The 17,979-nt window shown below is 55.1% G+C and overlaps 1 protein-coding gene across 1 annotated transcript; it reads right to left on the bottom strand.

Moving 5' to 3' along the window:
- Nucleotides 1-8,055: 8,055 nt before the first annotated feature.
- Nucleotides 8,056-11,842, bottom strand: LOC144929841 (hyaluronan synthase 1-like). The gene is made up of 4 exons (XM_078850452.1): nucleotides 11,141-11,842; nucleotides 9,721-9,946; nucleotides 9,064-9,196; nucleotides 8,056-8,731 (listed from the first exon to the last, which is right to left on the bottom strand). Exons 1-4 carry the CDS (start codon nucleotides 11,840-11,842, stop codon nucleotides 8,056-8,058), a joined length of 1,737 nt encoding a protein of 578 aa, XP_078706578.1.
- Between the last annotated feature and the right edge of the window lie 6,137 nt (nucleotides 11,843-17,979).

Consider the following 17,979-nt stretch of genomic DNA (forward strand, 5'->3'; position numbering starts at 1 on the left):
TGTTATCCCCCAGGATGCCAACGTCGCACGTAAGCAAGAGAGCCGGGAGAGGAACAGCTACAGTGGTGCGCGACTTCAGACATTATTTTAAATTAAACAGTCACAGAGGTTTCGTGTGTTCATAAACAATGTTCATTGCTTGTGTAAGCAGTGTCAGGATGAGCTCCACCCTGACATCTGGTGGTGAGGTGTGGCAAGTTGTGGAAAAGAATTTCAGGGGCCGATCTCATTTGCATAGGCACACCCACCACGCCTAGAATGAGACCATAGCTGCCCAAATGGTCACTTTGGCTGCTGTGGGATCCCCAGTGTCTCTGTTATTGGGGCAGGAAGAATAAATTGTTATTACCCTGATTATGGGAACTGTGCTTGGAACTGTACGTGGCCTTTTGTTACGATGGAGGGATTCACCATCATCTAAGTAGCACTCGCTAGGCAAGGGTCATGGGTTCCAAAACTGTGTGAATGGAGAGAGGCTGGGGACAAGTATTAATACTTGGTGGCATGGGCCCCTTGGTGAGGGCCTTACATGCTAATTGCACTTCCTCCTCTCTCCACTGTGGAATATCAGAGCTAATTTTGATTTCATTAGAAGTCTAGTTACAGGCTGCTGAGCTCACTTTGGGCTGACAGTGCACCAGCACTGGGGCTCCCCTATTATAAGCTGAATTCACCTAAGCGCTGAAATCACTGAGTGTTGTGTTAAGTAGTGGGGGAGCCTGAAGATATATTGTGGAGCAGTTTGCGGGCCGGCTGGCGAAGCAGTTCGACACGGAGCAGTGTGTGGATGGCAGGAGCTGCTTGTGGGCCGTGGAGCTGAGCGAAGGAGTTCGTGGGGCGGCTGGTGGAGCGGAGTGCAGCTGCGCGAAGGAGTTTTGTGGGGCGGCTGGCGGAGCGGAGCGGAGCGCCGCTATGGAGCTATGGGGCGGTCAGCTTCAGATCACGTAAGGTGCCTCTTACCCCCGTCCCATTTCCACCCAGGTTGGGAGGTAAAGCTCCGCCGATAAACTTTCGAACTCTGGGGCTGCCCTGACCAGGGACAGAGACTTTTGGGGCATTGGACTTTTGGGGTTGCTGGACTCAAGAACCAAAGGGAAAAGGGCATGCCCCAATTTGCCTGGGGTGGGTTGTTTTTTGCTCATGGGTTGTGTTATGAATCCGGTTGGTGGTGTTTCCCCAACATAATGCCACATTGTTTCTCTCTGTTATTAAAAGGCTTTTTGCTACACTCAGACTATGTGCTTGCGAGAGGGGAAGTATTGCCTCTTGGAGGCGCCCAGCGGGGGTGGTATATATTTGTCCCAGGTCACTGGGTGGGGGCTCGAGCCAGTTTGCATTGTGTTATTGGAATGGAACCCCTAGATATTGAACCCGGCCCTTGTTGCTGCCAACTCTGACGGGCAGAAGGGTTACACTTGTCGAAAAAGAGAACACTCATTTACTTTGCGTGATCTCCATAACAATAGACATGTTTATGAAATGTCATCAACTTTAAAAAATATGTTTCCAAAGATTTTAGGCATAACAAAGGATTTTATATCTTACTAAGGTACTGATTTTGCTGGAGGGTTCTCTTAAAACCAGTTCATCAGATAGTCAGAAGTAAAGAAAGGGAAACTCTTTGTCCAGCTATCTGGAAAGAAAGGGGTGTTGTCCCTTTAAGGGCTCTCTTCAATAGGGGGAGGGGGGGTGAAGGGAGAAAGGGATGGACAGAAAGGATGGGAAGACTTTGGAAGCAATTTTTTTTTACTATAGTAATTAAAATTAAAGTATGTATTTTCGATAAGGGTGGTCTTCTGAAGGATTTATTTAAAAACTATATTTTTGAAGATCCAAGCATTTAAGGCTAAAGATGATTGCGTATCTAAAATCTAGGCAAGGATTTTTTAGAGTTGTGATTTTTATAATCTTCAACTCACTAATGAAATATTTGTGAAGCAAATTTAAAAGTGTAGTAAGATGAGACCCTGAAACATAAGCCCTTGGTATCAGAGGCCCGGTATGAGACCTGAGGCCTGAACTGAAGTAATGGTCAAGTCTTTGCGAACATAAAGTCAAGTTAAGCACGGAGCCAGAGGAAGGCTCTGCTCACAGAAGTTGGCAGGAAGAGGGCTGCTAAAAGTAAGAACACACATGTAAGCAGAGCCAGGATGAGCTACACCCTGACATCTGATGGTGAGGTGTGGCAAGTTGTGGAAAAGAACTTTAGGGGCTGATCTCATTTCCATAGGAACACCCACCCTGCCTAGAATGAGACCATAGCTGCCCAAATGGTTACTTTGGCTGTTGTGGGATCCCCAATGTCTCTGTTATTGGGGCAGGAAGAATAAATTGTTATTACCCTGATTATGGGAACTGTGCTTGGAACTGTACTGGGCCTTTTGTTATGATGGAGGGACTTGCCATCAACTAAGTGGCACTCGCTAGGCAAGGGACATGGGTTCCAAAACTCTGTGAATTGAGAGTGGCTTGAGATAGGTATTAGTACCTGGTGGTGTGGGACCTTTGTGAGGGTTTGAAATACTAGTTGCACCTTTGTCTCTCTCCACTGTGGAATGTCAGAGCTAATTTTGGGTCTATTAAGAGTCTTGCTACAGGTAGGTTTCAGAGTAACAGCCGTGTTAGTTTGTATTCACAAAAAGAAAAGGAGTACTTGTGGCACCTTAGAGACTAACCAATTTATTTGAGCATGAGCTTTCGTGAGCTACAGCTCACTTCATCGGATGCATACCGTGGAAAGTGTAGAAGATCTTTTTATACACACAAAGCATGAAAAAATACCTCCCCCCACCCCCCTCTCCTGCTGGTAATAGCTTATCTAAAGTGATCACTCTCCTTACAATGAAAGGTTTCAGAGTCACGGCCGTGTTAGTCTGTATTCGCAAAAAGAAAAGGAGGACTTGTGGCACCTTAGGGACGAACCAATTTATTTGAGCATGAGCTTTTGTGAGCTACAGCTCACTTGCATCCGATGAAGTGAGCTGTAGCTCACGAAAGCTCAGGCTCAAATAAATTGGTTAGTCCCTAAGGTGCCACAAGTCCTCCTTTTCTTCTTTCTCCTTACAATGTGTATGATAATCAAGGTGGGCCATTTCCAGCACAAATCCAGGGTTTAACAAGAACGTCTGAGGAGGATGGGGGGTAGGAAAAAACAAGGGGAAATAGGTTACCTTGCATAATGACTTAGCCACTCCCAGTCTCTATTCAAGCTTAAGTTAATTGTATCCAATTTGCAAATGAATTCCAATTCAACAGTCTCTTGCTGGAGTCTGGATTTGAAGTTTTTCTGTTGTAATATAGCAACGTTCATGTCTGTAATCGCGTGACCAGAGAGATTGAAGTGTTCTCCGACATTCATAAACCAGTCGGAGAACTGATGTGGCCCAATTTGCTGGGGTGGGTCTTTGCTCATGGTTTGGTTAATGAACACTAGTTGTGGTCTTTCCCCAGTTTAATGCTGATGTCGTTTACCTCATGTTATTAAAGATTCTCTGCTACACGGAGACTCCGTGCTTGCAAGAGGGGAAGTATTGCCTCTTTGAGGCACCCAGGGGGTGTGTAAGATTTTCCCAGGTCACTGGGTGGGGGCTCGAGCCAGTTTTGCATTTGCTTGGATGAGAGGGAACCCCTGTGTACTGAACCCGGCCCTTGCTGCTATCAGCTTGGCCTGGCAGAAGGGTTACACACATATGAGCACTAATGAGATGAGCGTGTGCCAGGATGGCACCAGAACACCCCGGTATGAACACATCCCACAGAGATAACAAGGAACAGGCTGAGCCATCCTCAAGACAGGGTCAGAAGGACAATATGATGGATAGAGTTGTTTGTTCAAACCAACCTGTACTGGGGAGAGGCAGCATCCTAATGGGTAGAGGGGCTGTACCTCAATGCGTCATGAGTGATGTGTAACCTGATTGCACCTGTGTATGAGAATGCATCCCTGAGGGGTTGTCTGTGTCTGGCCTAGGGGACAACGGAGCGTCCCGCCATGGACTGAGCCAGTCCATTGTTGGGGGCAAATATTCGTAGTATGTCCGGTAGAGTCTGTGGGGAACTATCACTGGGCTTCGTTTGACAATAAACCTGGCCGGGTGCCTTCGTACCTTATCGGAGTCTGTGGTCATTCGGGGTGCTCTAGGGGTCTGCAGTGCCAGCGATCTGCGGAGCCGGGGCAGCACACAGAGGGAACACGCGCACGCAGCCGACTGTTGGAGCCACGCCGGTGACGTCTGACAACATAAGGTCCTGTAGACCAACATGTTCTGAGTAAATATGACAGTGATGCCCAGCTAGTTTGGTCAGTAAACGCGGAAACGGACCGTATATTCCCGGCGTTTTGCAAATGCCCGTGAAATGGCTTCATTCCTGCTTGAATGTCTCTTTAACAGTTTCAGTGTTGTGCTAATAGGACTGGCAGGCCGGAGGCTTTTTCACTTTCAAGTTACTAGATCCCCTCTGGAGTAACAGTCACCAGGCTGCAGCAGCCAGCGGTGGGAGCCTGCAGGAAGGGTGAGAGCAGGGATAGGAAAGCCGGCGAGAGGGGGACACTAAGACCCAGTGATGCCCCAAATGTTCAGGTGCCCTACACAGCTGCGTATTCTGCCTATGCCTAAGGGCAGCCAGGGTCATGGGGCAGAAACAGGACAACAGCCGGAAAACAGGAGTTTGCAGCGTTCTTGTAGCCGTGCGGGTCCCGGGATATTAGAGAGACAAGGTCGGGGAGGGAAAAGCTTTTATTGGACCAGCTTCTGCTGGGCAGAGACACGAGTTGTCAAGCTCCGCTGACCGCAGCAGAGCTCGGTGTCGCTCGGAAGCTCGTCTCTTCCCCCACCTGGTGTCTCTAGAAAACAGAGCCGGAATTCAAGGGAATTTTGTGTGATGGCAAAAGCTTAAAAGTGGAGGCCTCCAGGCTCTGCGCTAGACCCAGCGTTCACGGTACTCAGATGATCTGATGGAGGGTGAGCGAGGAGGTGGTGAAATCTGCAGAGAAGGCAACATATGGAGGCTAGTCGAGAACTTGAGGGAGATCGAACGGAGCTGGGTCAACAGGCAACGCGATGGCAGATGAAGTTGAGTTTTGGTCAATGCAAAGTAACGCACATGGGCAGGGCGGGGGTCTGAGGCCTCCGAGACCTGACAGGTTCTAACTAAACCGCGCTGATCCAGAGAAGGGACTGGAGCGTCCCCATAGGAGGATCAATGGACACCTCAGCTCGCTGCAGAAGAGGAAAGTGAAGAAGCCGTTGGGCCACTCAAGAGGGTGGAGATAATGTGGAAACACTGTAGGGCCCCTCTGCAGATCGGCGGGATGCTCTGACCCTGGCGCCCCAAGGCCGTGCCGGTTGCCCCATGTCAGAAGGGACGGTGCAGACATGGAGCAAATACGGAGGAGGGAGTGAAAACTGGGCCTGATCCCCAGCTGGGGTCAATCGGCCGTAGCTCCATTGGAGTCAATGGGGCAGATCCCAGCCGGTTTACACCAGTGTAACTGTTGAAGTCAATGGACCCGTAGGCTTGCTGGGGCCCTGGCCGTCTGGCAATAAGCACACAGGCTGCGGCTGACTTGCTGTTTAACTGTCTCCTTCCACATTGAAGCGATTTGGTGTAACAGGACGTGAGGCAGGGGCAGGTCGTGTCCCCGTGACTGTCACTGGCTCCATCTGACATCTGCACTTTGCTGGTCACCACGATTGCATCCGGAGCCACGCCTATGACGAGGATTGCCCCTCAGAGCGCCCTTCTCTGGTGTCCTGGAGCCCCCGCTCTGCTACGGCGAGGCGTGTCTGGGCCATGGGGGAGCTGGGAGAAATTTTCCAACCGAAACTTTTCTCCACTGAAAAATGCAGCTTTGGGGCGACTGAAACGTTTCCAGAATTTGTGTCGATTTCGCTGCATTGCTTCAGCCAGAAAAAACCCCAAACCAACACCCCGACAAAGAGAGACATTTTGTCTGGACATTTCCAGAATTAAACCTTTTAATTTTTTTCAACTCAAAGTATCTTTTCATTTCAAAGTTGACGGCGCTTTTCCTTTTGAAACCAATTTAGAAATGTTTCTAAATGCTTGAAAATGAACCAAAACCATTTTTCATTTGGCTTTTCAGTTGGACGAGAAATTGGGTCAGCCCAGAACGATTTCCCCCCCGATGTTTGAGAACTGCCAGTGAACCAGATAATCGGTTATTTGTGCAGTTCTGTTGCCTGTTCCCCCCACCCCCCCTGGAATCTGGGCTGGAAGTCCCTTTCCCGCCTCATTTCGGGCTTGACTCTCTCCTCCTCCCCCGGCAGAGCTCGCTGTGTCAGCCGGGAGAAGGCCCCGTTCGGCTCTGAGCCCAGCCCCGTGGGCCTCCCAGCACCAGGACGGTTTCCTTCCTCCTCTGCCTTCTCCCTGCTCTCCTAGCTACGAGTGGACAAGGTGAATCACCCGCTGCTGTGGCCGTCTAACCCTGCCTGGGCTTGGACCCTTTATACCCCCCGGATCCCCAGTCAGGGGAACATCCAGCATGTGCAGGGAGGGGGGATTAGCTCTGTGTGGGGTACAGGGCCCTGTCTACACTACGGCTGCTGTCGTGTCCCAGCGCTGTAGCTGGGCCGGCAGAGCCCCGTAGTGAAGACGCCGCCTGTCCCAATGGACGGGGTTTTTCCATCCCTGTGGGAATTCCCCTCCCCGAGCGAGGGAAGGATTCACCCATCGACCTGCGTCTACTCCAGGGGTTGGGTCGGCCTCAGTGCGGTGCTCAGGGTGTGGATCCCTCCCCGCCCCTGGCCTCTGTAGCTATAACAGCCTGAACTTTAAGTGTAGACCAGGCCTGAGGGTGTCCGGGGGCTGCTGGCCCCTCACTGAAACGTGGTGCTGGGTTTTTGGTCAGCCCTCTCCCAGTAGCAAAAGAAAGGGGACGGGTCAAAGAGGAGGACAGTCCCCAGGGCCAATGGGGAGCGGGCATCGCTGCAGGTCGACCTGATTGACAGGGAGGCTGGCCAGTGAGGGAGTCAGGAGCGCAGGGCCCATCCTCCATGTGAGCTGGGGCTGGCTGAGGCAGGGGAGGGCAGAGTTAAGGGGAGAGCAGCAGGATGAGCTGGGCTGGGGCACAGGAAGGGGAGCCGGGAGCCAGGGCAGCGCAGACCAGAACTGCAGGGGGAGCCGTGGGCCCAGAGCCGGGACAGCGGGCCCTGGCCCAGCCCCACGTTCACCGGCGCTGCATGGGGACCTGGGCAGAGGGCCCAGCGCAGGGAGACGTCACCCGGCACGAGGCCTTGCGGGCCGGACTCACAGGGGCGATGTGACCGAAACAGGGGGGTGATGCTGGCCCCCTAGTGCCTGAGGGCGGGGGGGGCACCGCCAGAGCGGAGTCTGACCCCCGGCGTCACTGCAGTGTGGCCAGAGCCTGGGACGGGTGAGCTGACAGCCACGGTGTAAGTGACGCCGGGTCTACACGGACGCAAGGTCACCCGCGCGACCCCCAGTTGCGATGTCACTGGGGTAGGGCACGTCCGTCGGCGGGCGCACGGCAGGGGTGTGGACGCGGACACAGTTAGGTCCCCCTGAGCTGCCTCACGTTGACCTAAGTCTGTCGTGCAGACCAGGAGGAGCAGGGAGCGTGGGGAGCAGGATCAGCCCCGTTTAGATGAGCACGGGATGCTGGCCGCGATGCCGTAGTGTGGCAGCTCGTGCCCCCCACATAATAACCTTGTGACCCCCATGATCCCCAGTTTGAGACTCCCTGTGCTAGACCCCATTCCCCTGCGAGAGTCAGGGCTAGAATCCAGGAGTCCAGGCTCCTAACCCTGCTGCTGTAACCACTAGCCCCCACTCCCCACAGAGAGCCAGGGAAAGAACCCAGGAGCCTTGGCTCCCTTCCCCCTCCCCGTTCTAACCACTAGTCCCCACTCCCCTCCCAGAGCAGGGGATGGAACCCAGGAGTCCTGGCACCCTTGCTCCCTTCTCTCCCCATTAGCCATCACTTCCCAGTCTAATCCGGCCTTCCAGCTTCCCCACAGCCAGGCCGGGGGGTGAGGTAGGAAGAGAATAACAAGGAACCCTGGTGTCCGGGCCTCACACCTGGACTGCGTAGTGATCAGCCCGCTTCCGGCAGCACCGCCGGATCCACACCCAGTACAGCAGCACCATGCCGGCCCAGTAGCCCAGGTAGACGCCCACCCCGATGACCAGGTATCTCAGCTCGGCCTGCTTGACCAGGCGGGTCCATTTGGCCAGGGCCTCTTGGTAGATGGTGTAGCCCAGCCCCGCCAGCAGCAGGAACCCCCAGATGGAGACGGGCAGCAGGGGCATCAAGTTGCCCACCATCTTCTTCCTCCCGGAGGTGCCCCAGCTGCTCTTGTTCATGGTGACGATGGCGAAGTACTTGGCCGGCAGGAGGCCGCCCATGTAGAGCAGGGCGTAGAGGCTCATGAAGAGCATGCGGGGGCTGCCCCGCAGCCAGCAGGCGTAGAGCGTCTTGATGCAGGCCACCAGCTGGACGCACAGCAGGACCCACAGCACGTCCCACAGGCTGCCGCCGTAGAAGAGGCGCAGGACGGTGGCCGTCACGAAGAAGGGGAAGACGCCGGCCACCACGGCCTCGTAGGTCATCCACAGGTGATGCCGGTGCCACCAGAGGGCGTTGTAGAGCCACTCGCGGAAGTAGGACTTGGTCCAGCGGGTCTGCTGGGCCAGCCAGCGCAGGAACTGGGCGGGGGTCTCTGAGTAGCAGCGGGAGCGGGCCGTGTACCTGCAGGGGGGCGGGCGGGGGGCTTAGCTAATGCAGAGCTGAGGCTGGAACCCAGGAGGCCTGACTCCCAGTCCCCCTGCTCTAACCGCTAGCCCCCACTCCCCTCCCAGAGCCGGAAATAGAACCCAGGCGTCCTGGCTCCCAACCCCCCTGCTCTAACCGCTAGCCCCCACTCCCCTCCCAGAGCCAGGGAGAGAACCCAGGAGTCCTGGCTCCCATTCCCCCCGCTCTAACCGCTACCCCCCACTCTGCTCCCAGAGCCCGTGAGAGAACCCAGGAGTCCGGGCCCCCAGCCCCCAGGAGGGCCGGGCCCAGCTGGGCCGTGCACTCACTTGGTGGCGTAGCCCATGCTCAGCATGCGGTTGGTGAGGTGCCGGTCATCGCCGAAGGTGCAGTGGGTGCCCAGGAATTTCTGGTTGTACCAGGACTCCAGGAACTGCTGCAGGAGGTCGTTCCGGTACAGGCCTGCAGGGGGCAGCAGGCAGCGCAGGGTCAGCAAAGCCGGAATTCCCAGCGGTCCCTTCCCGGCCCCTCCTCGAGCCGGGATAGAGCCCCCTGCTCTAGCCACTGGACCCCAGAGACGGGGAGACCCCAGGAGCCCTGACACCCAGCCCCCCTGCTCTAGCCACTAGACCCCACTCCCCTCCCAGAGACGGGAAGACCCCAGGAGTCCTGACACCCAGCCCCCCCTGCTCTAGCCACTAGACCCCACTCCCCTCCCAGAGACGGGGAGACCCCAGGAGTCCTGACACCCAGCCCCCCCTGCTCTAGCCACTGGACCCCACTCCCCTCCCAGAGACGGGGAGACCCCAGGAGTCCTGACACCCAGCCCCCCTGCTCTAGCCACTAGACCCCACTCTCCTCCCAGAGCCGGGGAGAGAACCCAGGAATCCTGATACCCAGCCCCCCTGCTCAGCCCCCCGCTCTAGCTACTAGACCCCCATCCCTTCCCAGAGCATGGGAGAACCCAGGCGTCCTGGCAGGCTCACCCAGGGGCCCGCTGATGCAGGAGACGCAGTCGAAGTAGGACTGGCAGGCGCGCTCCACGTTGAAGGCCATCCAGTAGCGCAGGCTGCTCATGAAGCTGATGAAGGAGTCGGAGACGTTCAGGATCCGCACGTCACCCCCCACGGCTCCGTAGCGCTTGTTGGCCTCCAGCACCTTCACCATCTCCACCGTGGCGCTGGGGTCCAGCTTGGTGTCTGAGTCGCACACCTGGGGGCGGCCGAGGAGGGGGTGTTACTTGCGGAGACCCCCCAGGGGGAGCTGTGCTGAGCCCTATGCCCAGTGCATCACTAGGGGGCGCTGTGCTGCAGGGGGCAGGCTGGGGACTCTCCCCTGACAGTCAGGACTGTACCGATGCCCCAGGGTGGCGCTAGGGGGCGCTGTGCTGTAGGGGGCAGGCTGGGGGCTCTCCCCTGACAGTCAGGACTGTCCCGATGCCCCAGGGTGGTGCTAGGGGGCGCTGTGCTGTAGGGGGCAGGGTGGGGGTCTCTCCCCTGGCCGTCAGGACTGTCCCAATGCCCCAGGGCGGCCCTAGGGAGCGCTGTGCTGCAGGGGGCAGGCTGGGGGCTCTCCCCTGACAGTCAGGACTGTCCCGATGCCCCAGGGTGGCGCTAGGGGGCGCTGTGCTGCAGGGGGCAGGGTGGGGGGCTCTCCCCTGGCAGTCAGGACTGTCCCGATGCCCCAGGGCGGCGCTAGGGGGCGCTGTGCTGCAGGGGGCAGGGTGGGGGGCTCTCCCCTGGCAGTCAGGACTGTCCCGATGCCCCAGGGCGGCGCTAGGGGGCGCTGTGCTGCAGGGGGCGGGGTGGGGGGCTCTCCCCTGGCCGTCAGGACTGTCCCGATGCCCCAGGGCGGCCCTAGGGGGCGCTGTGCTGCAGGGGGCGGGGTGGGGGGCTCTCCCCTGGCGGGCAGGACTGGCCCGATGCCCCAGGGCGGCGCTAGGGGGCGCTGTGCTGCAGGGGGCGGGGTGGGGGGCTCTCCCCTGGCCGTCAGGACTGTCCCGATGCCCCAGGGCGGCCCTAGGGGGCGCTGTGCTGCAGGGGGCGGGGTGGGGGGCTCTCCCCTGGCGGACAGGACTGGCCCGATGCCCCAGGGCGGCCCTAGGGGGCGCTGTGCTGCAGGGGGCAGGGTGGGGGGCTCTCCCCTGGCCGTCAGGACTGTCCCGATGCCCCAGGGCAGTGCTAGGGGGCGCTGTGCTGCAGGGGGCAGGGTGGGGGGCTCTCCCCTGACAGTCAGGACTGTCCCGATGCCCCAGGGCGGCCCTAGGGGGCGCTGTGCTGCACGGGGTGGGGACAGGCCTCTCCCCTGGCAGGCAGGGCAGGCCCTCATGCCCAGAACGGCGCTAGGGGGCGCTGTGCTGTGCTGGGGGCTGGGGTGGGGGGAGGGTAGCCAGCTGGTTGCTCCTACCTGGATATAGTCCACCGAGTTGCCCAGCGCTCTGAAGGCCGTGTACATCACCTCCCGCTTCCCGCCCCATCGCTGCATGATGCAGACGCATCGCCTGGAGCGGATCAACTCCTGCACCGCCAGCTGGCCCGGGTCCACCATCTCCACCTCGGTGTAGGGCCCAGGCTCCTCCCCTCCTGCCCCCTGGGAGCCGCCGCCCCCCTCCTCGCCCTCCCGCGGGGGCAGCCGGTGGTAGTTGTTCTCCCAGACGTAGGTGCCCACGTCCTCGCCGGCGAAGACCTCCTGGAACATGTCCATCATGTAGCGGTCGTCGGGGCTGTTGCCGTCGATCACCATGAGGATCTGCAGCTTCTCTGGGGGGTACAGGGTGGCCCGCACCGACTCCAGGCACTGCCAGAGATAGGAGGGGTCTTCTTGGTAGGCCGAGATGGTCAACGCCACCGTCTTGGTGTAGCTACAGGCCAACGACTCCCTCCTCATCCGCCGGTGCTCCAGAGAGGCGAAGAAGCTCTGGATGACCAGGTGGGCGGCGAGGAAGACTCCATAGAGGCCGAAGGCCATGATCCGATACTGGTCGGCCACCAGCTGGATCCCAGCGACGTAAGCCCATGTCAGGACCCCCAAGATGAGCAGGGCAAAGGCGATGGTGAGGATGCGGCGCCCGGCAGAGATGAGGCATTTAGGCGCTTTTCTGGGGTCCATCTCTGCAAGGGACGGGCATGGGGTGAGATGCAGTTGGGTGGGTGTGGACTGGACCCCGCAGGTCTCAGCAATAGGGGGGATTCACCGCCTGGGGCTGCCCAAACTGGCAGGAGCTCTGGGGCAGGGCCACAAAAATAATTAAACTGGGCTGGGAATAGGGCGTTGTCGGGATGACGGCAACTGGCACCCGAAAAGGTCCGTTTGAATAAATAAACGACCCACACAGAGCACGACACTCCTCCTGTCAGCACCAGGCAGGGAACCAAGGAGTCCTGGCTCCTGGCCCCCACTGCTGTGACCCACCAGGCCCCATTCCTCTCCAAGAGCTGGGGATAGAACCCAGGAGTCCTGGCTCCCAGCCTGCCCCCTCTAACCACTAGACCCCACTGCCCTTACCTGGTGCCGGGCTCTCTCTCCCTGCTGGTGCTGCAGCTGCCGTTTGTTTTGGTTCCCTTACTCTGTCTGGGGGAGTTTTTGATCAGTGGTCTGGGGATGACGCACACCCTGTGTCTACGTCAGGTTTGGTGGTTCCTCCCCAACTTTAGGTTCATGTCTTTTTCCTCCACCCAGCTTAGCCCCTCCCCATCTGTCTTTCTTTGTTTCTTTCTTTGTTTCTTTGCTGGGGACCAACTGGCTAAGCAACAGTTCTGCGGAGAAGGCCTTGGGCATTACACTGGAAGAGAAGCTGGCTATGAGTCAGCAGTGTGCCCTGGCTGCCATGAAGGCCAATGGCACATTGAGCTGTATTTGTAGGAGTGTTGCCAGCAGATCAAGGGAAGTGATCATTCCCCTCTATTTGGCAATTGTGAGACCACACCTGGAGTATTGTGTCCAGTTTTGGTCCCCTCACTACAGAAGGGATGTGGACACATTGGAGAGAGTCCAGCGGAGGTCAACGAAAATGATCAGGGGGCTGGAGCACATGACTTACGAGGAGAGGCTGAGGGAACTGGGATTGCTTAGTCTGCAGAAGAGAAGAGTGAGGGGGGATTTGATATCAGCCTTCAACTACCTGAACGGGGCGGGGGGGGGGTAGTGGTCAAAAGAGGATGGCTCTAGACTGTTCTCAGTGGTAGCAGATGACAGAACAAGGATTAGTGGTCTCAAATTGCAGTGGGGGAGGTCTAGGTTGGAGATTAGAAAACACTATTTCACTAGAAGGGTGGTGAAGCCCTGGAATGGGTTCCCTTGGGTGGGGGGTGGAATCTCCATCCTTAGAGGTTTTTAAGGCCCAGCTTGACAAAGCCCTGGCTGGGATGATTTAGTTGGGGTTGGTCCTGCTTTGAGCAGGGGATTGGACTAGATACCTCCTGAGGTCTCTTCCAACCCTGATATTCTATGATTTTATAATTCTATTCTATGATTCTATGATTCTTTTCCCCGCTCCAGCCCTGTTTGTTCCCCCGCATGCTGGTCATTTATTTTCAGTTGTTTCCCTGTGCTCTTGAAATACACAAGGGCCGTGTATGTTGTTTGGTCTCTTATTCTCTCAGGGTTCCTGTCCTATGCCTCTTGTACATTAGCACATTCATAGCAAACCAGTATCTATGCCATCTGCTTCTCTCTCTCAACTCCTGGAGATCCTAACTCCTGGATTCTGTCTGGAAGCCCCCTACCCATCTCGACAACCTTAGGGAGCAAACCTGGCCTGGAATGCAATGAAGGCCGAAACACTCTTCTCTGCTCAGTTACTCTATAATTAAATTCCCCCAGCCAGGTGCAGTGTGATGCTTATGAGACCCAGTTTGACACTGGTATGGGGTGGATAAGAAAATGTGTCACCAATAAATATTTGCAGAAGTCAATGAGGAGGAATTTAGCAAACAGGTCTGGGAGTGGCAGCGGAGCTGTCATAATGAAATCAACCCATCGGCATCCTTAGTTTCCTTAATAGTTTCACCAGACCCCCATTTGGTGTGAATCGGCCATCGGGGCCAGATTCTAGCTGGGGTCAATCGGCCGTAGTTCCTTTGGAGTCACTGTATGATTTATACCACCTGATGATCTGGCTAAACATCTCTCATGTGGAAAGAGTCGCACCTCTACCCTTGTGACTGAGCTGAGTATCACCTCTTCGCTCTGTGGCACAAACCTGCAGACAGTATGCGACAAATTCAGTAACACACAAGCTGGTGGGCTGAGAAAGGGTCAGTCTGAATTGTATTTAAAGAGGAAGTGCCCAGGCATGAGGGTCGTGCAATTAATGACATTTCAGGAAATCATTCACGGTTATTCCCAAGGTGTATGTGAATCTGATTCTGTCTTTGGACTATATAGAGAGGAAAGGGGCCGTGCTAGACAGGTTAGTGCGGGGGGGGCGGGCAACCTGGGCCTGAGAAGGAGCCAGAATTTACCAATGTATATTGCCAAAGAGCCAGAGTAATACGCCAGCAGCCCCCCATTAGCTCCCCCGCTCCTGCCCCCAGCGCCTCCCGCTCCCTCCCTGCACCTCCCGATCACCTGTTTTGGGGCATGCAGGAAGCTCTGGGGGGGGAAGGGGGAGGGGCGAGGGCACGGCAGGCTCAGGGAGGGGGCGGGAAGGGGTGAAGTGGGGGCGGGGCCTGTGGCAGAGCCAGGGGTTGAGCAGGGAGCCCCCCCGGCACATTGGAAAGTTGGCGCCTGTCGCTCCAGCCCCGGAGTCGGTGCCTAGACAAGGAGCCGCGTGTTAACGTCTGACGAGCCGCGTGTGGCTCCGGAACCACAGGCTGGCCACCCCTGGGCTAGTGCATCTCTTCGATATGTTTTTAAAGCTAATTTTAAACTCAGGTCCTGTAGACTGACATCTTCAGAGTAAATATGACAGTGATGCCCAGCTGGTTTTGCCAGTAAATTCAGATACTAACCGTATATTCCTGGGGGTTGGCAAATGCCCGTGAAATGGCTTCACTCCCCCTTGAACGGCTCTTTGGCAGCGTCAGTGTTGTGCTAATAGGGCTGGCAGGCTGGAGGCTTTTTCACTTGTAAGTTACGAGATCCCCGCCGGAGGAAGACTCGCCAGGCTGCAGCTGCCAGCGGTGGGAGCCTGCAGGAAGGGTCAGAGCAGGGATAGGAAGAGCTGGGAGGGTGGGCACTAAGCCCCAAATTTCCAGGTGCCCTACACAGCTGCATATTCTGCGTATGCCGAGGACGGGCCTGCTGGAAAACACACCGCAAACTACGACATTCTTTTCAGGTTCTGGCACCACCCTTGCTCCACCAGCCCCAGTGGGTACTGCCAGTTTCAGGGAGGAGGCAAAGGTGGCTACCGATCTCCTAGCCCCTGTGTTCGCACCCCACAGTCCACAGGGTTCAGCTCTGACCTGCCACACGCCCTACTGCCCTGGTCAGAGGCCTCCATTGTTTGCAGCTGTCTCTGCTACAGCAAAGAGACTTAATTGCTGTCTTCATTGAGCCTGAAAGCAAGTGCTGGGCTTTGCTGGGGAGCCCTGGCTCCCATCCTCCCTGCTTTAACCACTGAACCCCACTCCCCTTTGTACACAACCCTGCTGGCATCTGGCACCCGTTACCCTTTTAGGGACGGAATGCTGTAATCATTATTCCTTGGTGAAGATATTGAATAGACCTAGATCCAGAACAGATCCCTCTGGCACCCCACTCGACAGGCCCTTCCAGCCTGACAGTGAACAATTGATAACTACTCTCTGAGGACGGTATTCCAACCAGTTGTACATCCACCTTATAATAGGTTCCTCTGGGCTGTATTTCGCTAGTTTGCTTATGAGACGGTCATGTGAGCCAGTATCAAAAGCCTGTGTACTGGAGGAAATGTTTAAAAATCAATGTTGATTTAATTATACTTCAACACAGGCATGTCAAACATGCGGCCCCCCCAAATTTAAATCGTGGCCTTCGGCTGGCAGTGCTGAGTTAGCCGTTAACGCTCGGAACACGAGACCTGCTGAATGTCTGTAATGTTACAGGTTTCAGTGGTAGCCGTGTTAGTCTGTTTCAGCAAAGAAACCTCGGAGTCCTTGTGGCACCTTCGAGACTAACCAATTTATTATTTATCAAAACCTAAACTTAATTTCCCGCATACTAACGTCTCCCTACTGTTACTTACACCTTCTTGTCAACTGTCTGTAAAGGTTTCAGAGGAGCAGCCGTGTTAGTCTGTATTTGCAAAAAGAACAGGAGGACTTGTGGCACCTTAGAGACTAACCAATTTATTTGAGCATGAGCTTTCGTGAGCTACAGCTCACTTCATCGGATGCAGTCAGTGGTAAATACAGTGGGGAGATTTGTATACACACAGAACATGAAACAGTGGGTGTTACCATACACACTGTAACCAGAGTGATCACTTAAGATGAGCTAATACCAGCAGGAGAGCGTGGGGGAGGGAGAAAACCTTTTGTAGTGATAATCAAGATGGGCCATTTCCAGCAGTTGACAAGACCGTCTGAGGAACGTTAGGAATTCAGCAGTCTCTTGTTGGAGTCTGTTTTTGAAGTTTTTTTGTTGAAGAATTGTCACTTTTAGGTCTGTAATCGAGTGACCAGAGAGATTGAAGTGTTCGCCAACTGGTTTTTGAATGTTATAATTCTTGACGTCTGATTTGTGTCCATTTATTCTTTTATGTAGAGACTGTCCAGTTTGGCCAATGTACATGGCAGAGGGGCATTGTTGGCACATGATGGCATATATCACATTGGTGGATGTGCAGGTGAACGAGCCTCTGATCGTGTGGCTGATGTGATTAGGCCCTATGATGGTGTCCCCTGAATAGATATGTGGACACAGTTGGCAACGGACTTTGTTGCAAGGATAGGTTCCTGGGTTAGTGGTTCTGTTGTGTGGTATGTGGTTGTTGGTGAGTATTTGCTTCAGGCTGGGGGGCTGTCTGTAGGCAAGGACTGGCCTGTCTCCCAAGATCTGTGAGAGTGATGGGTCGTCCTTCAGGATAGGTTGTAGATCCTTGATGATGCGTTGGAGAGGTTTTAGTTGGGGGCTGAAGGTGACGGCTAGTGGCGTTCTGTTATTTTCTTTGTTGGGCCTGTCCTGTAGTAGGTGACTTCTGGGTACTCTTCTGACTCTATCAATCTGTTTCTTCACTTCCGCAGGTGGGTATTGTAGTTGTAAGAATGCTTGATAGAGATCTTGTAGGTGTTTGTCTCTGTCTGAGGGGTTGGAGCAAATGCGGTTGTATCGCAGAGCTTGGCTGTAGACGATGGATCGTGTGGTGTGGTCTGGATGAAAGCTGGAGGCATGTAGGTGGGAATAGCGGTCAGTAGGTTTCCGGTATAGGGTGGTGTTTATGTGACCATCGTTTATTAGCACCGTAGTGTCCAGGAAGTGGATCTCTTGTGTGGACTGGACCAGGCTGAGGTTGATGGTGGGATGGAAATTGTTGAAATCATGGTGGAATTCCTCAAGGGCTTCTTTTCCATGGGTCCAGATGATGAAGATGTCATCAGTGTAGCGCAAGTAGAGTAGGGGCGTTAGGGGACGAGAGCTGAGGAAGCGTTGTTCTAAGTCAGCCATAAAAGTGTTGGCATACTGTGGGGCCATGCGGGGACCCATAGCAGTGCCGCTGATCTGAAGGTATACATTGTCCCCAAATGTGAAATAGTTCTGGGTGAGGACAAAGTCACAAAGTTCAGCCACCAGGTTTGCCGTGACATTATCGGGGATACTGTTCCTGACGGCTTGTAGTCCATCTTTGTGCGCGATGTTGGTGTAGAGGGCTTCTACATCCATAGAGGGCAGGATGGTGTTTTCAGGAAGATTTCAACAATTTCCAAATAAATGCTGAAATAAATTTGTTAGTCTCTAAGGTGCCACAAGTCCTCCTTTTCTTTTTGTCTGTAAAGAGCCACTCTCTTACCACTTCAAAAGTTATTTCTCCTCCTTTGGTATCTTGCTGTTAATTGATTTAGCTCGTTAGACTGACCTAACACTTGGTAAAGCAGCCCCATCCTTTCATGTATTTATATCTGCTCCTGTATTTTTTACTTCATACATCTGATGAAATGGGTTCTAGCCCATGAAAGCTTATGCCCAAATACATTTGTTAGTCTCTAAGGTGCCACAAGGACTCCTCGGTTTTTTGTAATGTTACAGATCACTGTCAATGGAGGGAGAGCTTCAAACCGGTTTGCCAGCAACAGCAAAATAGAAACGGTTCAGTGATGCAGATT

Source organism: Lepidochelys kempii, chromosome 24, assembly GCF_965140285.1.
Source record: "Lepidochelys kempii isolate rLepKem1 chromosome 24, rLepKem1.hap1, whole genome shotgun sequence".
Lineage (NCBI taxonomy): Eukaryota > Metazoa > Chordata > Testudines > Cheloniidae > Lepidochelys > Lepidochelys kempii.

Coding starts and splice junctions, on each gene's coding strand:
- LOC144929841 (XM_078850452.1), bottom strand. CDS start 11,842: ATGGACCCCAGAAAAGCGCCTAAATGCCTCATCTCTGCCGGGCGCCGC. Junction 9,947..11,140: donor ACTCGGTGGACTATATCCAG/GTAGGAGCAACC, acceptor GGCCGCCCCCAG/GTGTGCGACTCAGACACCAA. Junction 8,732..9,063: donor AGCATGGGCTACGCCACCAA/GTGAGTGCACGG, acceptor GCCCCCCTGCAG/GTACACGGCCCGCTCCCGCT.